This window comes from Bubalus bubalis, chromosome 1 (assembly GCF_019923935.1).
Source record: "Bubalus bubalis isolate 160015118507 breed Murrah chromosome 1, NDDB_SH_1, whole genome shotgun sequence".
NCBI lineage: Eukaryota > Metazoa > Chordata > Mammalia > Artiodactyla > Bovidae > Bubalus > Bubalus bubalis.
The window spans coordinates 91,304,447-91,330,973 of NC_059157.1; the positions used below are offsets into that span (position 1 = coordinate 91,304,447).

The window sequence follows — 26,527 nt, forward strand, 5'->3', positions numbered from 1 at the left end:
CATAATTCAGTGTTATAATCAGATGTATATATGTGTAGCATGTTTACAAACCCTTAATGGGTTCCTAGCTGCCTAAGGGTACTTGAGGAAGCCCCTGTGATTAATTTGTATCCAGTGTATCCTAGGGTGCATGTGCTAGAGTTGGAGAAGTTACCCCCTGGTTATTTTGTAGCAAATGTGTGAGCTCCTGGGTGTGTCTGGGATGGGGTTTAGAGATCAGCTTGCATCCTTTTTGGCTAGGCCACCCCTCCTTGCTCATGCCTAACACACACACACACGAATCTGAATGCGTGTGTACTCAATCATGTCCCACTCTTTAAGACCCCATGAACTGTAGTGGGTTGCCATTACCTACTCCAGGGTATCCTCCCCACCCAAGGATCTAACCTGCGTCTCCTGCAACTCCTGCATTAGCAGGAGGATTCTTCACCACTGCACCACCTGGGGAGCCCTATATATATACATATATATTAATATAATACATACATATACTTTCAAAGGCAAAGAATATACACTACACACACACACACACACACACACACAAATGGTAACACTGGTTGCTTATGAAAAGGAATTTCAGGTTTTCCGCTGCTTCAGGCAATGTCCCAGAGATCCTTGCTCAGGCTTCTTTGCAGCCAGAAAAAGACTGAGATGCACTGCCACAAGGGAACTCAAATAAATTTAGAATTGTTAAGACTATATTCAACAACAGACGGCACATTAAGAAATAAGAAAATGAAATGATTCGTTGTGTGTTAGTGTACTAGACTGTAAGCTTATCAAACAGCCCCTACTCCCTCCTCCTCTGGTAGGTCCACAGGACTTAAAACAGGAACTTATGTACCCTTAAAGGACGAGATCTTTAAGGAAAACTTGCTGACTGGGAGGAGCTCCACCTGACTTCTTACAACACCCTCTTTTGTGTTTCTAAAATCCAGTACCCAAAACTAAAGATAATCATTTAACTGCCAAAGCATTTTCAAAAAAAAATATGCTGAGAATAAAAACACAACGAAACAGGGCTTCAAGTCCTTTGTTAGACTTTTTAATCACTTTTGGAAGAAGGGGGTGTCTAGAAAAGAAAAGGGTTATTAAGCGGGCTGGCTCCTAAGTCCACGCAAGGCACGATGTTTGCAGCAATTTAGACGAGAAATGTCTGGAGAAGGAAATGGCAGCCCACTCCAGTGTTCTTGCCTGGAGAATCCCAGGGACGGGGGAGCCTGGTGGGCTGCCGTCTATGGGGTCGCACAGAGTCGGACACGACTGAAGCGACTTAGCAGCAGCAGCAGACGAAAAATGAAGTGTCAATTAACAAACCCCGCCTCTCCTTCGCAGCTGCTTTTACCTGCCTGGGGTGGGGGTGGGGGCGGGGGCGGAATGAGAAAGAGGCAAAGTCAAGAATCAAAGGAAGAGGGGAAAGTGGGGTCAGATGCCGGGAAGCTGGAAATGAAACAGTAACATTGGTGGAATTACAAGGAAGGCGTGGCAGGAGAGCGACAAACCAACCGGGAAGACCCGTGGTTCGACGAGACCCAAGCAAGGTGCTCGCAGGAAAACAAAAATGAAAGGGGTGACGGGGTGAAAAGCGACTGAGGCTTTGATGACAGCTCGGACTTGGTCTTCAACCCGCAGGGGCCGGGGAGACCAGGGGACCTTCCATTGTGCGGGGCCCCACCGTTCCCTCCCCTCCGCTCCCCGCACAGCCGAGCCAAAGCCGGAGCCCGAGCCGGAGCCGGAGCCGTCACAGCTCCGGGCCGCAGCTCCCGTCGCCGCCTGTGTCTCCCCTTTGCCCGAGGTAGGAGACAATATGCTCAGTCCTCCTCCGACCCTTTCTCACCAGCAGAAGATCGTCGTCTCCCGGCCTTCCCCTTGTCCATCTTCTCCTCCTGCTGGAATCGCAGTCGCTGTCACCTCAAGCCCCCTCTGAGTGGGGGAGGGAGGGGGAGGGGAGAGGAGGGAAAAAAAGCCAAGAACGTGAGAATTGCGCTTGCGCAAGAGCCGTCGCCTGCCTCAGACCGGAAATTACCACCCCTCCCACCTCCATCCGGAAATCACTTCCTGGGACTTGTTTGCTCTGTGGGTTAGTCGCTCAAGTGTTTGTTTAAGTGGCGTGTTTTCATTCTCTCTGTGCCTATAGGATACTGAGACTGGGTGTGAGGTTTTAGCCCATAAAGGTTTTGTTGACTTGAAGATGCGGTTGACTAAAAATTAAAGCAAGGAAGCTAGGAATTCCCCCACTTCGCTACCCCAGTCCTTTGATTGTATTATTTTACTCGTGGCGTCTGCTATGTCTGTTCTCAAGGCGCTTCCTCAAATTTAGAAGCAAAAAGACTTTAACAAGACAAAAATCAATAGCCTGTTAGTTTAGCAGTTGGAGTGGAAATCAATTAAGTCAGCTGAGGAAAATGAGTAATAGGATCTCTTCAAAATCCAAATCCATAATTTTTAAAGGACAAGGAAAAAGCTGGATCTCAATTTTTTAACATAAAATAATGAGATGCTATAAAGTGGGTGGCTGTATATGAATTTGTTCAACTAATTTTTATTACAGTACTTAAGGGAATAACCCTGACTTCAATGAACTCAACGGTTAGTACTTTGGGGCTGATTACTTTTTTAGTCCTTTCATAGGACCCATCAGTTTAGAAAATTGATCTATTTGATTAGCCATAAAGTACATATTTGAATACTTTTTTTAAGTGGGTAAACTTTAATCATAGTAAGTTTAACAAAATAACACAGAGCACTGTAGTTAGAGGCAAATGATACTGGAATGTTCCAGCAGTTTAACATCCGCTCCCCTCTCCCCCATCTTGCCAAGGCTGGTAATGGGACTTGACTTGTTCAATTCACTGCCAGAGCCTGGCTTTTGCTTTTTTAGCCTTACTTTTTAATTACTGTGTCGTCTGTGTTGGAGCTAGGGGTAAGTCTCCAGGTGATAATGCCTATTGGGCTGGGGGGAGTGTCTTGCAAGGTCAGAAGGGCTGAAAAGCAGAAATACATCAGGGCTTGCTGCGAATGAAATTCACTACAAGGATTTCAGTTAGAGGCTCAGTTTATTTCTTTTTAGCAAATAAAAACACTGCCTACTGAAAATATCTGAATTTTATTATATAAATCAACTTTTTAAATTGAATTTTACTCCAGAATCACGCTGGCTTGATTCATCAGCGGATATTATACGAAACAGAGCTGGAAAAAGATGGAAATAGAGGTAAGAGATGGAAACATAAAAAAGGAAATTCTAAGTAAGCCTAATCCATTTCTGTGCAAAGCTTCCTTAAAAGTAAATGGTTTTAAAGTTTAGCAGTAAGTCAACGTATTAGAAATGACATTATAAGAAATAATATTAGTCAACTTACAAACATATCATTTAAACTTGTCATTCAACCAAATATAGCATTTCTGTTAATACAGAGAGTGAGTCAGATTGTTTCTTTGAATGGAGCTGGTTTTGAATAACATATTTGAAGATAAATGACCTTTAAGCTCAAAAACTTGAAATTTGCTTTTGAAACCAGTATTTTTATTGTTTTTACAGTATCGACTGCATAGTTGTATTGCAAACAACTTAAAGGACTAAAAAGTTCCATCTTTTGAGGGAGTCATTTAACAATCTCACTTTGCACTTTATGAAAGACTAATTACATGATCTTTTGTTTTATAGTGTTTTATGATGTTCAGGTGAAAGCTTCCTTATTTTAAAATAAGTGAATTGTGAACTTTTAAAATAAGTGAATCATTCAAAAAAAGTGAATGATTCCCTTAGTATGTTTGTAGATAAGGTCATTTCTTTTATGTATGTTTAGCTCACCATGTATACAGCCTTTTAAATTAAGATTGTTTGAGATTAGAAATTCATCAGCCCAGTATTTTATAGGAGGAGAGGATGGACAGGTTTGATCTTAATGAGTATGGTTCTTTATTGGGTGTTAAAAGTGTATATAAAGTGTTTAAATTAGATATTCTATTTTTGTTTTGACTATAGGATTAAAAGCAGTGGGTATGATTTTTTTAATAGTTACAGGACATGATGGCAGTGTTAAATTGATCAGCTCTTTATTTTACCCCTTAAGTAACAATTTCTTTGAGAAGAGCTTAAACTAAAAATGACACTTCTCTTCCCAAGTGAATTAACTTTTTGTTTTGTTTTGTTTTGTTTTTTCCCAAGTGAATTAACTTTTAAGTACAATCTGATTATAAATAGGTTTGGTTGGTGACTAAATATATCAAGGAACAGCTATATATGAATTCAGGGGAGAGTTACATGTTGAAGTATATTAGCCAAGCGATGTAAACTACAATAAATTGTAAAGTACTGTCTGCCTTTTCATTCTACAGGATACTCTGCACCTTGCTCCTTTTCGCTCCACTTAAATACTTGTCCTTTATTTATCGGTGTGCCATATTGGTTATCCAGTTTGCAAACGCCCATTCTTTTCCCCTGAGAATTGTTTCTCAAACAACTAGGTACAAAAGCACTTAACAAAGGTGAAAAAGAGGAATTGAATGCCATATACCACATGCTATTAGAAAATACCGATTTGGTTTTACTCTGATTGAAAGAAAAGTTAGCTAACAACATTCTTTAGCTCTTTGGTTTAGTTTAGTTGATTTAGGTTTAGTTCATTGAGTTTTACATACTAGGTTATCTTTCTGTTTCAGTAGAGAAAAGGGCAGTTTTCAGCATAGTACCTGAATAAACAAAGTATTTTTAGATATAAGAGATAACTGCTTCTCTGTACAAACCTCATCCATGCCAGACTATAAAATAGACCCTCCTTTTGGAGAGCAATTTAGCAGTATCCGGTAGAATGGAAGATGTTAACATGACTTAGAAATTCCACTTGTAGGCATATTGCCTAGAGAAACTCTTGATATGTGCACAAAAAATATATAAGAATGTTCATTGCAGCTTTATGTGCTTAGTTGCTTAGTTGTGTCTGACTTTTTGTGACCCCATGAACTGTAGCCCACCAGGCTCCTCTGTCCATGGGGATTCTCCAGGCAAGAATACTGGAGTGGGTTGCCATGCCCTCCTCCAGGGGATCTTCCCAATCCAGGAATTGAACCCAAGTCTCACTCATTGCAGGCGGATTCTTTACCAGCTGAGCTACCAGGGAACCCCACTTTGTTTATAATCGTGGAAAACTGGAGCAGCCTTAAAGTTATTCAACAGAATAATGGTTAAACCATGGCATATCCAAGCAATGGAACACTATAAATTGGTAAAATGAATGATCTCGGACTGTGCTTATTAATGTGGGAAAAAATCACAATGTTGAGTGAATAAGAAAGGCTGGGCAAGAGAGATTTTTTTTTTATTTCATATTTCTCAAAAAGAAGATCATCCTGTCTTATTTTACAGAAACTTCCATGTGTGAGACACTGCATAAAATGGCTTTTATCTATATTAATTTAATTCTCACAACAGCCTTGTGAAATGTTATCCTATTTTGCATTTATGCATTGAAAAAATATTTGTATATCCCAGACACTGTTCCAAGTACTATAGATACAGCAGTTAATTAAACAAAGTTCCTGTTCTCACAGAGCTTTCATTCTAGTGAGGAGAGACAATTTTTAAATATACAATTATATATCAGGTGGTAATGTAGGCTATGAAGAAAAATAAAGTACAGTGGCAGGATAGAGGGTAATATGGATTGCTGTTTTACATAGTATAAACTAAAACTCAGAAGTTGAAGAAACTGAAACTGATAGAGGTTAAGAAACCAGCTAAAAGTCATTCAACTTAACATTTGGAGCTAGAATTTAAACCCAAATCAATTAATCTACTTCCAGAGGCTCCTCCTATCTGTCACTTGCACTCTAGGAAAAGATATTAATTACATAACAGCACCTGAGATCAGCAACACTGGAAGGAAAAGTTTTTAAAGGAACAGAAAATAGCTGTCTATATAGGTTGGATAATTTGGATAACCAAATACCTTCATAACGTACTGGTTGGGTATGGGAGTCAGATTCAGAAAGTGAGAAAAGAGTTAAGAAATCAAAGCAAGCTGGCACTGTTTTGATTTTACCTTAAGCCTTGATAGCAGCTTGAGTGGCACTGAAAATCATTTTAAGTGCTATTCATTGGAAGTGGGTTGTGGTTGCTAGTGCGAGTGTTCAGAAATTCAGGAGCAAGAGTATTAATGTATTTGTTAAGAACATGAATTTGAGTCACATAGCCTCAGTACCTAATCATTTATTTAACAGTTGTTTAATTTTAACACAAACCACTTAACCTTTTTTTCTCCCCAAAATAAAGTCTATTGAGGTTTTTTTTCTCCTGGGACTTAACCTTTCAAGGACTTTTCTTTCCCTTTGGGCTATGACTACAATAACTAAGTTAACTTCTCAGTCACTTTTAGTTTCAAACATCAGAATAACCATATCTTCTATTATTAGATAACTTGATCATCATCTCCAGTGCCTGGTTCACATTTCACATCTACTGCCATCCCCTGCCGTTTATTTAATAGCAAAAATATTTAAATGCTTACTGTGGAGATAAAGACTAACCAAATGAGAAAACCAAAATCTATTCATTCTGAGCTCACTATATAGCAAGGGAGTCAGCCACCATCACTTGCATTCTGGAAGTGACTCAAAGGCCAGCAGACGAGCGGGAAAGCTTTGTAGTGGAAAAAAAGGGAAGGCTGCTGGCATGTCCTGATTGGACCATATTGGCATGAGGAAGCTGTCTGCAAGCTAACTAAAAGGGAGCCATCCTGTGTCACTGGTTAGGGGTGCCTATGTGGCTTTCTCTGGTGGGTCCTAAGTTGGAAGCAGGGATAAAAATTATGGAAGCTATAAGTTATTAACCAAGTCTTGGGACTTGCCTGGTGGTCCAGTGGCTGAGACTCCACATTGCCAATGCAGGGGACCCCAGGGTTCGACCCTTGGTCAGGGAACTAGATCCCACATGCTGCAACTAAAGATCCTGCATGCCACAGCTAAGACTGGGCACAGCCAAATAAGTAAATAAATACAAATCAAGTCTTGGCCATTTGGGGCCAACTGTGACAGAAGTTATTGTTTGACTTCTCAGATTGTCACTAGAAGTAAGCAGTCTCACTTCCTGAGATTCTGCCTTGTAAGACTGGCTTCCAGGGCTGTTTATTGTAGATGAGAGATTTACTTCCTGGGCAAGTTGCTGCAGATTGTGGGTCAGAGTTCTGTTTTTATATATGGTCTATCCATTGTCCCTTAGTGTATTCAACTTCTCACTACTGTGCATTTTTCACAATTATTTTGAGTTAAAATCTCTATCATAGGTTAATATATTAATGTCTTCATGTTTGCTGTTTGGTCACTAAGTTGTGCCTGACTCTTTTTGCAACCCTACGGACTGTAGCCCTCCAAGATCCCCCATCTATGGGATTTCCCAGGCAAGAATACTGGAGTGGGTTCCCATTTCCTCTTCTAAGGGATCTTCCCATCCCAGGGTTCAAAACCATATCTCTTGTGTCTCCTGCATTGGCAGGCAGATTCTTTACCATGGGGCCACCAGGGAAGCCCTAATATCTTCATAAAGTGCTTAACTTAACATGATTTCCCACAGGAAGACTTAAGCAAGATGAAATTTGTATTTTTTTCTAGTACTGACATAATACTGCTTTTTACTTTCAGTGGTTACCAGTGACTCAGAAACTGAGCTTCCAAAAATTTATTGAACAATCTGACTTACTAGAAGAACTTAAATATGACTTCAATGAAAAAGTTGAATTGAGACACACCGAGACACATGGGCCTTTTGCCTTTAACTATTATAAAAATGTCCTGGAGAGGAATAGCAAGCGCTACTGGGCCCTTGGCCATTTGCTTGAACAATACATTTATGAACTTTTGGAGAAAGTGTGCAAATTACAAAAAGTATATATCCCACCAGAGGCTGATAAGGAACCAAGAAGCTTCTTTTTCATGAGTGAGAGAGCGTTATCAAATCATCATTCTGCTCTTCTTGTCCTCCTTCAAGACCACGGGGTCTTTAGAGCTGGTCAGTGGAGTCAGCAAGCAATAATACACCATGGTCTCCAGCATGGAAGTCAGATACCATGTATTCAAATGGCATTGCAGGCACATTATGATGTAATTGTGCTAAACCCCAATGACAATTTTGTGGACCAGCAGACAGGAGAAGAGTGGAAAGGCCTTTTAACACAAAATGGTGAGTTCTCTTCCAGAAAAATGGTTCAGACAAAGAGCTTTTTCTCTCTCCAGGAGTCTCTCCAATGTATTCCAAAAAGATGCAGCAACACCCCTGAAGAACACATGGCTTATATTTGGGATTACTTCATATCAAAGACTGAAGGCAAGGATGTTGCCTTCATTGTACATGGTTATGGAGGCTTGGTTTTTATGGACTTGCTTGTTCGTAAAAAGTGGGATGTGATGAGCAAAGTATACGCTGTTGCACTTATTGACTCTGAACATCATGTAGGACACCAGTTGGGAAGCGATGTCCAGTTATTAGAATGGATAAAGCAGCACTGCCGTGAATGGGTGACAAGTCCGAAGCCTTTGGATAAACCTGCAACGACCGTTTTGAAAAAGGAGTTTCCTATAGTTTCTGCTGGTACAGAAAAACACAACTTAGCCCCTTCCTCTAGCCTTCAGTCAATTTTTAAATACTTTAGAAAAGCTTTGAAAGCCAAAGCAGCTAATTTCTCTCGAGTGTCCATAGTGACTAGAAGCTCCACAAAAAGAAAGCAAAGTGCTTAAGTTACTTTTTTTGTCATCTAAGATTGTTTTGTCCCACTGAAACTTTGCTAATGTAGATGCTAGAAGAGAAGAACACTTCCAACTCACATGCAGTATTATGTTCTGACTTCAAGTCTGATTTGCTGAATTTGTTTAAAAGCAAATATGTTTTGCAAATATGTTCTGTAGCCTACTGATGAACCAGGAAGTCAGTACCATCATTAATATTTTACAATATTAGTCAAAGTAGTCTTGTTAGAGGATCTTCTTAGGAAAAGATTTCATATGGTTTAATGACACCAAAACTGTAATTGATAGAAATTAAATATTAAGTCAATATTTGACTTCTGTATTATTAGCACTATATTAAAATTATAAATGAAAATAAAATTAAGTATCATAAGGAAACTCCATTCTTGGTTTATTTGTGAGTTTTTTGTTTTTCTTATGTGTGTGTTTACTCATACCTTTACTAATATCTGACTGTCTACTATGTACTAGTAAATATTAATGTTGGGCACATTGACAAACAAGGCCAGCAGTGCCTTTATTTTTCTTTGAGGTTCACAAGGAAAAACAAATTACAAGTGTGAAGAGTGTTAAGAAATAAAGGGCATCATGGAACATCCAATATGAGAGCTAATAATAGCTTTGGGATTCAGGGAATACTCCTTTAACAAAATGATGCCTAGTTTGAAGAACAGTAGTAGTTACCTGGGAAAACAAAGTCACAGTCAAAGGAATCACATGTGCAGAAGTCCTGAGGCAGAAGAAGTCCAGTTCAGCAAGAGCTAAAAGATTATAGAGTAGTAGTAAAGGAAACATTATTCATGACATTCATTAAAGACAGGAAAATTCAAAAGTGATTGGTGCAATGGGGATTTTGTAGTAGGGGAAAGATAGGACTCAACTGCAAATACAATGATGGGGGTGGGGGGAGGAGTTATAGCCCAGTAGCAATGAATACCAAAGGCAATGGCACCCCACGCCAGTACTCTTGCCTGGAAAATCCCATGGATGGAGGAGGAGCCTGGTAGGCTGCAGTCCTGTGGGGTCTCGAAGAGTCGGACACAACTGAGAACTTCACTTTGACTTTCCACTTTCATGCATTGGAGAAGGAAATGGCAACCCACTCCAGTATTCTTGCCTGGAGAATCCCAGGGACGGGGGAGCCTGGTGGGCTGCCATCTATGGGGTTGCACAGAGTCAGACACGACTGAAGAGACAGCAGCAGGATTCTTACTGCGGGCAGGGCAGGGCTGGGAAGATATTGATAGAAGATAGTGGAGAATGAGGAATTTTATCAAATATAATAGAGAATGTTCAGATACCAAAGGTGAGATTTTCACTAACTGACTCAGCAGAATTTTTGCTACACCTGGACTAAACAGACCAAGGGCAGAGCCCAATGTCAGAGCCTACTCAAGAGAAGGGCTCCAAGGAGCCAAAATCAGATTTGATAGAAGTTTTGTCAGTAGCTGCAAAGTTAAGTTGGAGAAACAGGCAGCTTACTTAAGGCTGCAATGTCAAAAAAAAAAAAACTTTATTCTAATGACAATGGAAACCATTGGATGGTTTTAGACAGAATATTAGCAGATTTACACTTTATAAAGAATATCCTGATTGTAGTTTAGAGAATAGTTTAGAAGGAGAACAAGCTTGGAAGCTAAGAGATCAAATAATTTTGGCAGTAGTTTGAGAAATGTTCAATGCTTTTTTTTTTATATAAGTGTAAATGTCTTACAGTATTTAAGTGTACAGCAAAATGATTCATTTTTTTTGTGTGGATTATATTCCATCATAGATTATTATAAGATATTGAATATAATTCCCTGTGCTATACAATAAAGGGCTTCCCTGGTAGCTCAGCTGGTAAAGAATCCACCTGCAATGCAGAAGACTTGTGTTTGATTCCTGAATTAGGAAGATCCCCTAGAGAAAGGGACAGCTACCCACTCCAGTATTCTGGCTCAGAGAATTTCATGGACTGTATAATCCACGGAGTCACAAAGGGTCAGACACAACTGAGCAACTTTCACTTTTTCATACAATAAATCCTTGTTGCTTCTCTATTTTATAATAGTTTGCATCTGTTACTCCCATACCCATAATTTATTCCTTCCTTTGCTTTGGTAACCATAAACTTGTTTTCTATATCTATGAATCTGTTTCTTTTGTATGTACATTCATTTGTATTATTTTTTCAGATTCAACATATGAGTGATACCATGTATAATTTGTCTTTGACATTTCACTAAGCATAATATTCTCCAGATCCATCCACATTGCTGCAAATGGCAATATTCCATTCTTTTTATGGCTGAGTGCTTTTCCATTTCATTTGCATATGACATCTTAATCTAATCATCTATCAATGGGCATTGGGTTGCTTCAACATCTTGCCTATTGTAAATAGTGCTGCTATGAATACTGGGGTGCATGCATCTTTTCAAATTAGTGTTTTCATTTTTCTCCAGATGTACACCCAGGAGTGAATTGCTGGCTCATATGGTAACTCTATTTTTGGCTTTTCAAGGAACTCCCATACTGTTTTCCACAGTGGCTGCACCAATTTGCATTCCCACCAACAGTATACAAGGGTTCTCTTTTCTCCACATCCTCTTCAATATTTGTTATTTGTAGACTCTTTGATGAGGGCCATTCTGACAGGGGTGAAGTGATATTTCATTGTGATTTTAATTTGCAGAGAAATGCTTAATACATGTAATGAACAAAATTTTGTGATTGGAGGTCAGGAATAAGGAGAAGGAAATAACAAGGAGTGTTCCCAGATGTTTTGTCTTCAGCAACTAGTTGGACAGAAATACAATACTATTTACTAAAAAGAAAAAAGAGAAGTATCATTTACTGAAATAGGGACTACTGGTGAAAACTTTATTTTGGTGGTTCCAGAAAGTTTTAAAGAAAGATAAAGGAATAGGTTACAAGTTTTTTTTTAGCTCTGCCCCTACATGAGTACTACAGGAAAACATATTAGATGTTACATTTGAAAAATTGACTCTGCCATATCTAATGAGTCATATGAATTTTTTTGTACATAGCTCTTTCTAGTTCTTCTAGTGTTCTAATTCCTAATGGTTTTGTTTTGTTTTTATTGGTTTTGGGCCACATCACACACCATGTGGGATTTTAGTTCCTCAACCAGGGGTTGAACCCATCCCCTGCACTGGAAGTGAAACCATTTACCTCAGATTGGGACTTGACCCCACATGGCTGAGACTTGAAACCAGTCAAAACCCAGTTTGGGACTCAAACTCAGCCAAAACTCACAGTCTTCCCACTGAGGTCACAGACCTGGTTTAGGACCTAATGAAGCTCAGGTTCTTGATGTTCTCATCACAGAAAGAATTCAGTAAGAGACAAAACGATAGGTAAGAAATGGAGTTATTCAGAGAGAAACACACTCTACAGACAGTGTGGGTCAACACAAGGGGCCAGTGCAGTGGCCTTGAAATGTGGTGTGGTTGGCTTTTATGGGCTGGGTAATTTCACAGGCTAATGAATGGGAGGATTATTCCAACTAGTTTGGGGAAGGGGGTGGGGATTTCCAGGGGTTAGGCTACCACCCACTTTTGGTCTTTGATGGTCAACCTTGGAACTATCATGGCACCTCTGGGTGTGTCCTTTAGCCTGCTGATGTGTTACAGTGAGCCCATACAGAGGATCAAGGTCTAGTCAAGTTGACTTGTCTGCCATTTTGGACCCATTTGGTTCTAATCAGTTTATGTTGTACCCTCCAGCTATATCATTCTTTCAAAGGTGGTGCCCTGCCCCCTTCCCTCCTGTTTCAAAAGCAGACTCCTAATCACTGAACCATCAGGGAAGTTCCTCTTAGTTCTCTGTTTTTTTTAAACCTAGTTTAAGGCCACAGGATTGGAAAAGGTCAGTTTTCATTCCAATCCCAAAAAAAGGCAATGCCAAAGAATGCTCAAACTACCGCACAATTGCACTCATCTCACACGCTAGTAAAGTAATGCTCAAAATTCTCCAAGCCAGGCTTCAGCAATACGTGAACCTTGAACTTCCAAAGGCAGAGGAAGCAGAGATCAAACTGCCAACATCCGCTGGATCATGGAAAAAGCAAGAGAGTTCCAGAAAAACATCTATTTCTTCTTTATTGACTATGCCAAAGCCTTTGACTGTGTGGATCACAATAAACTGTGGACAATTCTGAAAGAGATGGGAATACCAGACCACCTGACCTGCCTCTTGAGAAACCTGTATGCAGATCAGGAAGCAACAGTTAGAACTGGACTTGGAACAACAGACTGGTTCCAAATAGGAAAACGAATACGTCAAGGCTGTATATTGTCACCCTGCTTATTTAACTTATACACAGAGTACATCATGAGAAATGCTGGGCTGGAAAAAGCACAAGCTGGAATCAAGATTGCTGGGAGAAATATCAATAACCTCAGACAGGCAGATGACACCACCCTTATGGCAGAAAGTGAAGAGGAACTCAAAAGCCTCTTGATGAAGGTGAATGTGGAGAGTGAAAAAGTTGGCTTAAAGCTCAACATTCAGAAAACGAAGATCATGGCATCTGGTCCCATCACTTCATGGAAAATAGATGGGGAAACAGTGGAAACAGTGTCAGACTTTATTTTTTGGGGCTCCAAAATCACTGCAGATGGTGACTGCAGCCATGAAATTAAAAGACACTACTTGTAAGAAAAGCTATGACCAACCTAGATAGCATATTGAAAAGCAGAGACATTACTTTGCCAACAAAGGTCCATCTAGTCAAGGCTATGGTTTTTCCTGTGGTCATGTATGGATGTGAGAGTTGGACTGTGAAGAAGGCTGAGCGCCAAAGAATTGATGCTTTTGAACTGTGGTGCTGGAGAAGACTCTTGAGTCCCTTGGACTGCAAGGAGATCCAACCAGTCCATTCTGAAGGAGATCAGCCCTGGGATTTCTTTGGAAGGAATGATGCTAAAGCTGAAACTCCAGTACTTTGGCCACCTCATGTGAATAGCTGACTCTGATGCTGGGAGGGATTGGGGGTAGGAAGAGAAGGGGACAACAGAGGATGAGATGGCTGGATGGCATCACTGACTCAATGGCCGTGAGTCTGAGTGAACTCCGGGAGTTGGTGATGGACAGGGAGGCCTGGCATGCTACAATTCATGGGGTCGCAAACAGACTGAGCGACTGAACTGAACTGACACTATAATTTCTGTTATGTACTGAATGTTTGTGTCCCCCACCAAAATTCATGGTGAAATTTTAATCTCCAATGTGATGCTCTTAGGAGGTAGGATATTTGGGAGGTGATTACACCATGAGAGTAGAGCCCTCATTACCAGGATTAATGCTATTATGGAAGAAACTCAGAAAGCTGCCTTCTGCAATGTGAGACAACAACATCAACAACCTCAAATATGCAGATGATATCATACTAATGGCAGACAGCGGAAGAGTAACTAAAGAGCCTCTTGATAAGGGTGAAAGAAGAGAGTGAAAAAGCTGACTTAAAACTCAACATTAAAGAAACTAAAATCATGGCATCTGGTACCATCATTTCATGGCAAACAGGAGAAAAATAGAAACAGTGAAAAATGAAAAACCAGTTTTCTTTCTTTGGGCTCCAAAGTTTACTGCAGATTATAACTGCAGCCATGAAATTAAAAACCACTTGCTCCTTGGAAGAAAAGCTATGACAAGCCTAGACAGCATATTAAAAAGCATAGAACTCACTTTGCCAACAAAGGTCCATATAGTCAAAGCTATGGTTTTTCCAGTAGTCATGTATGGATGTGAAAGTTGGACCATAAAGAAGGCTGAGCATCAAAATATTGATCCTTTTGAACTGTGGTGCTGGAGAACACTCTTGAGAGTCCCTTGGATAGCAAGGAGATCAAACCAGTCAGTTCTAAATGAAATCATTCCTGAATATTCATTGGAAAGATGGATCTGAAGCTCTAATTCTTTGGCTACCTGATGTGAAGAACTGACTCACTGAAAAAACACTGATGCTGGCTGGGGAAGACTGAAGGCAGGAGAAGGGGACAACAGAGAATGAAATGGTTGGATGGCATCACCAACTCAATGGACATAAATTTAAGCAAACTCCAGGAGATAATGAAGGACAGGGTGGCCTGGCATGCTACAGTCCATGGGGTTACAACGAGTTGGACACAATTTAGTAATTGAACAACAACAGCAACGTGAGACACAGTGAGAAGACAGCCATCTATGAAGCAGGTCTTCACTGGACACTGAATCTACTGATACCCGATCATGGACTTCCCAGATCTAGAACTGTGAGGAATACTTTCTGTTTAAGGCTCCCAGCCTATGATACTCTGTTGCTACATATTAGATTACCCCCAAAACTTAGTGACTTAACATAGCATTTATTATCTCACAGCTTCTGTTCAGGAGCAGCTTAGTTGAGTGAGTCTGGTTCAGGATCCCTCAGAAGAGCACATACCAGATGATCTGAAGCATTTAACTCAGAAATATGTATTTCCATAATCCAGACATTGTAAGACCACTAATATTTTAGTGGTTAGGGAAACATTTAACATTTAAAATAGCAACTAAAAGTTAGGATTGATGGAGATAGGGTCCAGTATATTTATTCTGTAAAGTTTAGGCTTAAAATTTTAAGATTTTATGACCATGAAAAAAAAAAAGGACAAGCCATGGTGATCTACAGTTGAGCCTTAGTAACTCACTGTATGGACTTGTTACACAGGCTGCTTCTATTAAAAAATTAACCTAACCCTTGTTAAAATAGTAAAGAAGACTTTATTCAAGACTATTGCAATTAGGGTTACTGCCAACAGAGAAGAAAGATCAGGCTCAAGTCTAAACACAACAAAGACAAGTAGGAATTTACAGTCAAGAATTAGAGTAGGGGTATTAAAACTGTTTACCTCAGATTGGGACTTGAACCCACATGTCTGGGACTCCAGCCAAAACCCAGTTTCAAACTTGAACCCACATGCCTGGAACTTGAACCAGGCCAAAACCCATGGTACCTGATTTCAGGGCCTAATAAAGCTCAGGTTCTTGATGTCTCATTGCAGAAAGACTTCAGTGAGAAACAAACTGATATGTAAGAAATGGATTTATTCAGATTCAGAGAGAAACACACTCCACAAACAAGAGTGTGGGCCATCACAGAGGGCAAGTGTACTGCAAAATGCAGCACGGTTAGTTTTTATAGGCTAGGTAATTTCATATACTAATGAGTGGGAGAATTATTCCAACTATTTTTGGGAAGGAGTGGAGGTCTCCAGGACTTGGGCTATCACCCACTCCTTGGTCTTTTGCCCTGCAACTGTCATGGCACCTCTGGGCGTGTCATTTTGCTTGCTGATTGAGGATCAAGGTCTAGTCTTGTCTGCCATCTTGGTCCCATTTGATTCTAATTGGTTTAAGTTGTGACCTTGGGTCATGTCATTCTTTCAAAAATTGTGCCCTGCCCCTTCCTCTCCTATTCAGTTCAGTTCAGTTCACACACTCTTTGTGAAAGTACATTAATAGGGAGGGAACACCACCCATCGAAAGAAAATTGGATTAAAGATTTACTGAGCATGGCCCTGCCCATCAGAACAAGACCCATTTTCCCCCTCAGTCAGTCTCTCCCATCAGAAAGCTTCCATAAGCCTCTTTTCCTCCGTCAGAGGGCAGACAGAATGAAAACCACAATCACAGAAAACTAACCAATCTGATCACATGGACCACAGCCTTGTCTAACTCAATGAAACTATGAGCCACCCAAGACAGATGGGTCTGGCAAACCACTTCAGCACTCGTGCCTTGAAAACCCCATGAACAGTATGAAAAGGCAAAAAGACAGGGCACTGAAAGATGAACTCCCCAGGTCAGTAGATGCCCAATATGCCACTGGAGATAGGTGGAGAAATAACTCCAGAAAGAATGAAGAGACAGGCAAAGCAAAAACACCACCCAGTTGTGGATGTGACTGGTGATGGAAGTAAATACTGCATAGAAACCTGGAATGTTAGGTCCATGAATCAAGGCGAAATTGGAAGTGCTCAAACAGGAGATGGCAAGAGTGAATGTCGAAATTTTAGGAATCAGCCAACTAAAATGGACTGGAATGGGTGGATTTAACTCAGATGACCATTATATCTACTACTGTGGGCAAGAATCCCTTAGAAGAAATGGAGTAGCCATCATACTCAACAAGAGTCTGAAATGCAGTATGTGGATGCAATCTCAAAAATGATAGAATGATTTCTGTTCATTTCCAAGGCAAACCATTCAATATCACAGTAATCCAAGTCTGTGCCCCAGCCAGTAATGCTGAACAGTTGAAATGAATGTTGAATGGGTCTATGAAGACCTACAAGGCCTTCTAGAACTAACACCCAAAAAAGATGTCCTTTTCATTACAGGGGACTGGAATGCAAAAGTAGGAAGTCAAGAAATACTTGGAATAACAGGCAAATTTGGCATTGGAGTACAGAATGAAGCAGGCAAAGGCTAATACGAGTTCTGCCAAGAGAATGCACTGGTCATAGCAAACACCCTCTTCTAACAACACAAGAGAAGACTCTACACATGGACATCACCAGATGGTCAACACTGAAATCAGATTGATTATATTCTTTGCAGCCAAACATGGAGAGGCTCTATACAGTCAGCAAAAACAAGACTGGGAGCTGACTGTGGCTCAGATCATTAACTCCTTATTGCCAAATTCAGACTGAAACTGAAGAAAGTAGGGAAAACCACTAGACCATTCAGGTATGACCTAAATCAAATCCCTTACGATTATACAGTGGAGGTGAGAAATAGATTTAAGGGACTAGATCTGATAGACAGAGTGCCTGATGAACTATGGAGAGAGGTTCATTACATTTTACAGGAGACAGGGATCAAGACTATCCCCAAGAAAAAGAAATACAAAAAGGTTGTCTGAGGAGGCCTTACAAATAGCTATGAAAAGAAAAGAAGCAAAAAGCAAAAGAGAAAAGGAAAGATATACACATTTGAATGCAGCGTTCCAAAGAATAGCAAGAAGAGATAAGAAAGCCTTCCTCAGTGATCAAAGAAATAGAGGGAAACAATAGACTGGTAAAGACTAGAGATCTCTTCAAGAAAATTAGAGATACCAAGGGAACATTTCATGCAAAGATGGGCTCAATAAAGGACAGAAATGGTATGGACCTGACAGAAGCAGAAGATATTAAGAAGAGGTGTCAAGAATATAGAGAACTATACAAAAAAAGATCTTCATGACCCAAATAATCATCATGGTGTGATCACTCACCTAGAGCCAGACCTCCTGGAATGTGAAGTCAAGGAGTCTCAGGAAGCATCACTATGAACAAAGCTAGTGGAGGTGATGGAATTCCAGTTGAGCTATTTCAAATCCTAAAAGATGATGCTGTGTAAGTGCTGCACTCAACATGCCCGCAAATTTGGAAAACTCAGCAGTGGCCACAGGACTGGAAAAGGTCAGTTTTCATTCCAGTCCCAAAGAAAGGCAATGCCAAGGAATGCTCAAACTACCACACAATTGCACTCATCTCACACACCAGTCAGAGAAGGCAATGGCAACCTACTCCAGTACTCTTGCCTGGAAAATCCCATGGACGGAGGAGCCTGGAAGGCTGCAGTCCATGGGGTCGCTGAGAGTCAGACACGACTGAGCGACTTCACTTTTACTTTTTACTTTCATGCGCTGGAGAAGGAAATGGCAACCCACTCCAGTGCTCTTGCCTGGAGAATCCCAAGGACGGCGGAGCCTGGTGGGCTGCCGTCTATGGGGTCACACAGAGTCGGACATAAATGAAGCGACTTAGCAGCAGCAGCACACACCAGTAAAGCAATGTTCAAAATTCTCCAAGCCAGGCTTCAACAATACATGCACCATGAACTTCCAGATGTTCGGCTGGATTTAGAAAAGGCAGAGGAACCAGAGATCAAATTGCCAACATCCATTGGATCATTGAAAAAGTGAGCAAGTTCCAGAAAAACATTTATTTCTGCTTTATTGACTATGCCAAAGCCTTTGACTGTGTGGATCACAATAAATGTGGAAAATTCTGAAAGAGATGGGAATACCAGACCATCTGACCTGCCTCCTGAGAAATCTTTATGCAGGTCAGGATGCAACAGTTAGAACTGGACAAGGAATAACAGACTGGTTGCAAATCAGGAAAGGAGTACGTCAAGGCTGTATATTGTCACCCTGCTTATTTAAATTATGTGCAGAGTACATCATGAGAAATGCCAGACTGGATAAAGCATAAGCTGGAATCAAGATTGCCAGGAGAAATATCAATAACCTCAGATATGCAGATGACACCACACTTATGGCAGAAAGCAAAGAAGAACTAAAGAGCCTCTTGATGAAAGTGAAAGAGGAGAGTGAAAAAGTTGGCTTAAAGCTCAACATTCAGAAAACAAAGATCATGGCATCTGGTCCTATCACTTCATGGCAAATAGATGGGGAAACAATGGAAGCAGTGACAGACTTTATTTTTCTGGGCTCCAAAATCACTGCAGATGGTGACTGAAGCCATGAAATTAAAAGATGCTTGCTTCTTGTAAGAAAAGTTTTGACCAACCTGGACAGCATATTCAAAAGCAGAGACATTATTTTGCCAACAAAGGTCCATCTAGTCAAAGCTATGGTTTTCCAGTAGTCATGTATGGATATGAGAGTTGGACTATAAAGAAAGCTGAACGCTGAAGAATCAATGCTTTTGAACTGTGCTGTTGGAGAAGACTCTCTGAGAGTCCCTTGGACATCAAGGAGATCCAACCAGTCCATCCTGAAGGAAATCAGTCCTGAATATTCATTGAAAGGACTGATGCTGAAGTTGCAACTGCAATACTTTGGCCACCTGAGGTGAAGAATGACTCATTTGAAAAAACCCTGATGCTGGGAAGGACTGAAGGTGGGAGGAAGAGGGGATGACAGAGGATAAGATGGTTTGATGGCATCACTAATTCAATGGACATGAGTTTGAGTAAGCTCCAGGAGTTGGTGATGGACAGGGAAGCCTGGCATGCTGCAGTCCATGGGGTTGCAAAGAGTCAGACAGGACTGAGTGACTGAACTGAACTGAACTGAACAGTATCAGTGGATCCAAAACTAAGAGGAAATCTCAGGAGTAAAGAGAGTCTTGCTAAAGGCCACCCAAGGGCTTAGACATGAGGAATGGGGAATGATAAACTTGATTAGATATCAAGGTTGGGGATGACTTAGCAGGAATCTTACTAACAGTGACCTATGCACTCTCACCAGAGAAGGCAATGGCACCCCACTCCAGTACTCTTGCCTGGAAAATCCCATGGATGGATGAGCCTGGTAGGCTGCAGTCCATGGGGTCGCTAAGAGTCGGATATGACTGAGCGACTTTACTTTCACTTTTCACTTTCATGCATTGGAGAAGGAAATGGCAACCCACTCCACTATTCTTGCCTGGAGAATCCCAAGGACAGGGGGGCCTGGTGGGCTGCCATCTATGGGGTTGCACAGAGTTGGACATGAATGAAGTGACTTAGCAGCAGCACTCTCACAGGTCAAGGTCAAGGACTAGTCCCAGGAGAGGACTCAGAGGAGCTTAACTAAAATGTGGCCAAGGAGAGTCTTTGTCACTTGAGTGTCCTCACAACAGGGCAGCTAGCTTCCCCTGGGATGAATCACCCAGGTGAATGGGCAAGCAGGAAACTACACTATCTTTTATGACCTATGCTCTGAAGTGGCATACTGGTCTACTCTTTTCCTATTTGTTAGACACAGGTCACTAAGTCCAAGGGAAGAGGAATTAGACTCCACCTCTTGCTGCTGCTGCTAAGTCACTTCAGTGGTGTCCGACTCTGTGCAACTCAGCTCAATGCAGTTGTTGCTTATAAAATTATCTTGGCTCTGGGAACATGTTTATCTTGAAACGGCTGTGTACTTATCTACTGCTTTCCTTTTTCTCTGCAAAACATCAAAATTTTTGCCACAAATTGAAAAGAAAGCTTATTTTCATTTTCCTTCCTAGAGTCACCTTAAATAATCCCTTTCTCTGCCTTCTGATGTAGGTCCATTTTAGCAGCTTGAAGTCAAAAAAAGGACATCTCCAGATTTCTGGCTATAAGCTGCAGACCAGAGATGTGCCCTGATAAAGGAAAGACTGATATGCCACTTCAGGAAAATCCTAAGGCTTTCGGACATCAGTATGTGATCATTTTTTCCCCTTTTTGTGGAAGATACCAACAGTTACAAGTAACAGGTTATGATCATTGTAAGGAAAGTATAAGATTTGTGTGTCGCCTCCCAATACTAAACATGGACTGTAGCCTGCTAGGTTCTTCTGTCCATGGCATTCTCCAGGCAAGAATACTGGAGTGGGTTGCCATTTCCTTCTCCAGGGGATCTTCTCCACCCAGGGATCGAACCCAGGTCTCCTGCACTGCAGGCAGACTCTTGACCCTCTGAGCCACCAGGGGCTTACCTAATACTAAACATATTTTTAACAAAAAAAGAAAACATGTTGTTTGCGAATTTGCTATGGGAAGTCTCTGTTAAAGAAGATGGCAAGAATTTCTCTTACTTCCTTTTCAAGGTTTCTTCAAAGGCAGTGGTTCTCTGTCTTCAAAGTACATCAGAATAATTTGGAAGTCTTAAAACACCAACTGCTAGGTGTCACTGCCAGAGTTTCTGATTCAGTAGGATTGCTAGGTGGGGCCACAAAATTTGCCTTTTAACAAGTTCCCAGGTGATGCTGATGCTGTCAGTCTGAGGATCACACTTTGGGAACGACTGTTTGAAAGATTAGGAGTTACCAGAGAGGTAATAAAGTTAAATCTATCTCTTGTGAGGTGAAAGTTATCATGGATGATCATCTGGACCAAAGTTCCTCCCCTGAAGAAAGCAACAAAAGAGGTTTATTGGCTGAACCCATGTTTTATGGTCCCAATGATCCAACTGACACATTTGTCTCTCTCCCCATAGGAAAGGAAGTGGTGTGTCTCACTTGTCTTTCACCACCATTACCTCCAGTTGTCTACCATATAATTTAAGGGCAAATAGAAATTAAAAATAAGAGATGTAATCCTCATTGTTGAAAACAAAGGGATTTCTTCCCCTCCCACTTTCAGAATTTCTTTCTCCTTTTCAAATAGATGTAAATATTCATAATGGCTAAATAAGCTTCTTGCCCATCTCACAACTCAGGAATGTTTCCTCTAGAACCTGAAAGCCATCTTTTTAAAATATAAAGATCAAGGAAGGTAGTTCCCCTATCTCATAGTTCTCATGCCAGGGCAAGAGCTTAACTTTGATGGATGCCTTGCTCCAACTGGCAAAACCATGTCCTGTCAAAAAGATTAAAAGTTTGTTTTTCTCACTGGATAAAGCTAATTAACAAATAAAAGTAACCTCAATTATCATGATAAAGTTAGGATGAACTTCACATGACAAAGTATGCTGTTAGGTTCTCTTGAGGGCTGTTTATTGTTTATTTTGAAAATATGTTTGCAGTGGGGGTTATCTACTTGGCTAGTTAAGGGGGTGAGATTCCTTTCTGTCTTCACAATCTCTTCACAGGTTGCCTATGATGCCCACCACAACCTGGTTTAGTGCTTATTCAAAACTAAATGTTTTCTTTCTTTACTATCTTTGTGGAGAGGATTTGTGGCTTGGGGGAAATCCTGTTTTTAGCAGTATTTCCTAAATAGCTCAGTTGGTAAAGAATCCGCCTGCAATGCAGGAGACCCCAGTTCGATTCCTGGGTCAAGATGATCCATTGGAGAAGGGATAGGCTTCCCACTCCAGTATTCTTGGGCTTCCCTGGTAGCTCAGCTGGTAAAGAATCCGCCTGCAATGTGGGAGACCTGGGTTCAATCCCTGGGCTGGGAAGATCCCCTGGAGAAGGGAAAGGCTGCCCACTCCAGTATTCTGGCCCAGAGAATTCCATGGACAGAGGAGCCTGGCAGCCTACAGTCCATGGGGTCCCAAAGAATCAGACACGACTGAGTGACTTTCATTTGTGTGGTTTCTATAGTGTAGTGGTTATCACGTTTGCCTAACATGCAAAAGGTCCCCGGTTCGAAACCACATGGAAACAGCTTCACAGGGGCTTCCCTGGTGGCACAGGCGGTAAAGCATCTGCCTGCAATTAGAGAGACCCGGGTTCGATCCCTGGGTTGGGAAGATCCCCTGGAGAAGGAAATGGCAACCCACTCCAGTATTCTTGCCTGGAAAATTCTGTGGACTGAGGAGCCTGGTAGGCAACAGCCCTTAGGGTTGCAAAGAGTCAGACATGACTGAGCAACTTCACTTTTCCTAAATAATACATCCCAGTTCCCAAATCCTAGAACAATTAGATAACAGAAGACACTACCTACCCTCGGGCTGAGAGAGAAATGGTCAAGGTATTGCATAGCAATAAACTTTGCAAGGCATGAAAGGACAAGAAAATCCTTTTGTTTGGCCTCTGACTCTCAAGTATCCTAAAACTTTCATCTCATTTTTAAAAATCAAAATAATATCTGCCCCAGAAAGCAGAGACCTCCCTAATTTTAGTAAACTGTAAGACAGGCCCACACCAAAAGAGAAACTTCAAATGCTACTAAATACAGAGTACAAAATTGAGTATTGAATCAAAAACTGTACCATACTTATACCCTGACTTGGATTTCTAGATCATCTCTCATGACCCATCCCACTGTAATCCTGCCACTGACTCTTGTGGTCATGGCCTGAATCTTGGCTGTACCAAATATATATTGCTCCACCAAAACATTCACAAAAGTAGATGATACCTGGCTCTTTTCAGTATCATATTGTTCAGTTTGCTTACTCAATTACATCTATTCACCTGTTTCTGATCTCCTACTCAATTCCATCTACTAACCTGTTTCTCATCTCCTTTGCTGGCAAAATGGAGGCGGGCAGGGGAGATCACATAACAAGATAGAGTGATATCACTAGAAAGTAATACTCACAATCCTTTAAGCTAGGCTTCAGCAGTATGTGAACCAAGAACTTCCAGATGTACAAGCTGAGTTTAGAAAAGGGAGGGGAAGCAGAGATCAAATTGGCAACATTCCCTGGATCACAGAGAAAGCAAGGGAATTCCAGGAAAACATCTGCTTCATTGATTACGCTAAAGCTTTGAACTGTGTGGATCACAACAAAGTGTGGAAAATTCTTAAAGATGTGGGAATACCAGACCACCTTACCTGCCTCCTGAGAAACCTGTATGAGGTCAAAAAGCAACAATTATATCCAGACATGGAACAATGAACTGGTTCAAAATTGGGAAAGGAATATGACAAGGCTATATATTGTCACGCTGTTTATTTAATTTAAATGCAAGGTACATCATGCAAAATGCCAGGCTTGATGAATCACAAGCTGGAATCAAGATTTGCTGGGAGAAATATCAACAATCAGATATGCAGATGATACCACTCTAATGACAGAAATCGAGGAGTTACTAAAAAGCCTCTTGATAAGGGTGAAAGAGTGAAAAAGCTGGCTTAAAACTCAACATTCAGAAAAAGATTAGGGCATGTACTCTCATCACTTCATAGCAAATAGGAGAAAAAGTGGAAAAAGTGACAGATTTTCTTCTCTTGGGCTTCAAAATCACCGTGGATGGTGACTGCAGCCATGAAATTAAAAACTTGCTCCTTGGAAGAAAAGCTATGACAAACCTAGACAGTGTATTAAAAAGCAGAGACATCACTCTGCCAACAAAGGTCTGTACAGTAAAAGCTATGGTTTTTCCTGCAGTCATGTATGGATGTAAGAGTTGGACCATCAAGAAGGCTAAGTGCCAAAGAATTGAGCTTTCAAACTGTGGTGCTGGAGAAGACTCTTGAGAGCTCCCTGGACTGCAAGGAGATCAAATGAATCAATCCTAAAGGAAACCAACCCTGAATATTCATTGGAAGGACTGATGCTGAAACTGAAGCTCCAATACTTTGGCCACGTGATGCAAAGAGCCGACTCATTGGAAAAGACTCTGATCCTGGCAAAGATTAAAGGCAGGAGGAGAAGGGGGCAATAGAGGATGAGATGATTGGATAGCATCATTGACTTAATGGGCATGAGTTTGAACAAACTCCAGGAGATAGCAAAGGACAGGGAAGCCTGGCATGCTGCAGTCCATGCAGTTACAAAGATTTAGACATGACTTAGAGACTGAACAAAAACAAACAAACTGAATTAGATTGTGTGTTAGTAGCTCAGTCATGTCTGACTCTTTTCAGTCCCATGGACTGCAGCACACCAGGCTCCTCTGTCCATGGAATTCTCCAGACAAGAATACTGGAATGGGTTGCCATTCCCTTCTCCAGGGAATCTTTCCAACCCAGGGATCAAACCCAGGTCTGCTGCATTGTAGGAAGATTCCTGACTGTCTGAGCCACCAGGGAAACCCAAATTAAATCATAAATAGAGCCCAACAACATGACTGTCATTCCCTAATCAGCTGACACTTCTTTTTGTTTTTTTTTTAATTGTGATTTTAGGGAAAACATAAGTTTACCATATTAACAATTTTTAACTTCGGTAGTATTGTTGTGCAACAGATCTCTAGAACTTTTTCACCTTACAAAACTGAAACTTTATACCACTAAACACTTCATTTTCAGCACCATCCTCTTAGCCCCTGTAAATGCCACTCTACTTTCTGTTTCTATTGCTGATACAAATAATCAATACTTAAAACTATTCTAAGAAATAGAAAAGAGTTTTACTTGAGCCAAAATGGGGAATATAGCCTAGGAGGAAGCTTCTTAGTGGCTCCAAGGATCTGTTCCAATGAAGCATGGTTTTCAACACAGTTTTAAACCTTATTATTAAAACAAAGAACACACATCAAACACAACAGGGGTGCAATCATTCAATGTTTCAAAACAGACAGATTAGTATGAATTCAATGAGATAGCAGGATCCTGGTGTCTGGGAAGGAAACATCATCATCAAGAAACTATTAAACAATGCCATAGGTAGGGAGCTATTTATCTTTATCTTAATTGAGGGCATTCTTTACCTTAATATTTAAAGCAGATATGCTGTATAAGCATTCAACAAGTCATAATTCAGGCTGTTTTAGTTCACACAAAGTTCAGGTAGAACCATAGATAAAAGCCACCTATACCAAAATACGTGAAAAACTTCTCCATCACTCTTAGTATGTCACATTAATTATTCATGACAGTATCAAACCTTCTCCCTTTCTTCACTCTCCACAGATTCTTAGCAGACTACTTCCTTCAGAAATGGGAACTCAGCGAAAATCTTACTTCCCTGGTGGCTCAGCCAGTAAAGCATCTGCCCACAATGCACGAAACCCAAGTTCGATCCCTGGGTTGGGAAGATCCCCTGGAGAAGAAAATGGCAACCCACTCCAGTATTCTTGCCTGGAGAATTCCATGAACAGAAGAGCCTGGCGGACTACAGTCCATGGGGTCGCAAAGAGTCGGACACGACTGAAGCGACTAACATTTAGCAAGAATAGAGACGAAGATGTAGAGAATGGACTTATGGACACAGTGAGTGAAGTCGAGGGTGGGACAAATTGAAAGAGTGGCATTGAGATATATATACTACCATATGTAAAACAGACAGCTAGTGGGAAGCAGGTGTATAACACAGGGAGCTCAACCCAGAGTTCTGTGATGATCTAGAGGGGTGGGGTGGGGTCGGGGGGAGGGAGTTCCAAGAGGAAGGTGATCTTATGTAAAACAGACAGCTAGTGGGAACCTGGTGTATAACACAGGAAGCTCAACCCAGGGTTCTATGATGACCTAGAAGGGTGAGGTGGGGCGAGGGGAGGGAGGACCAAGACGGAGGTGA

The 26,527-nt window shown here is 41.0% G+C and overlaps 2 protein-coding genes across 18 annotated transcripts in view; one reads left to right on the plus strand and one right to left on the minus strand.

The window, feature by feature from the left end:
• Positions 1 to 26,527, minus strand: part of SENP7 (SUMO specific peptidase 7) — a 184,947-nt gene that overhangs the window by 143,146 nt on the left and 15,274 nt on the right. For 9 of the 11 annotated variants that reach the window (XM_044941267.2, XM_044941279.2, XM_044941309.2 and 6 more), the window contains exon 2: positions 1,838 to 1,923. In XM_044941267.2, the coding sequence (XP_044797202.2) occupies positions 1,838 to 1,877 (40 nt within the window). In that variant the 5' untranslated portion in view covers positions 1,878 to 1,923. Of the gene's footprint in view, positions 1 to 1,837; positions 1,926 to 9,423; positions 9,501 to 26,527 lie in introns of those variants that run through there. The other 2 variants (XM_044941266.2, XM_044941299.2) reach the window with 2 other exon arrangements.
• On the plus strand, positions 1,420 to 26,043 carry LOC102398236 (putative protein FAM172B). Of its 7 annotated transcripts, XM_044941342.1 has the most exons (4): positions 2,091 to 2,589; positions 2,822 to 2,923; positions 3,148 to 3,214; positions 7,639 to 9,122. In XM_044941342.1, exons 3-4 carry the CDS (start codon positions 3,203 to 3,205, stop codon positions 8,728 to 8,730), a joined length of 1,104 nt encoding a protein of 367 aa, XP_044797277.1. In that variant the 5' UTR covers positions 2,091 to 2,589; positions 2,822 to 2,923; positions 3,148 to 3,202; the 3' UTR covers positions 8,731 to 9,122. The 7 variants fall into 7 exon arrangements, with proteins under 7 accessions (XP_044797288.1, XP_025138892.1, XP_044797283.1 ...); XM_044941353.1 differs by lacking the exons at positions 2,091 to 2,589; positions 2,822 to 2,923; positions 7,639 to 9,122 and adding exons at positions 1,420 to 1,795; positions 25,924 to 26,043; XM_025283107.2 differs by lacking the exons at positions 2,091 to 2,589; positions 2,822 to 2,923 and adding an exon at positions 1,420 to 1,795.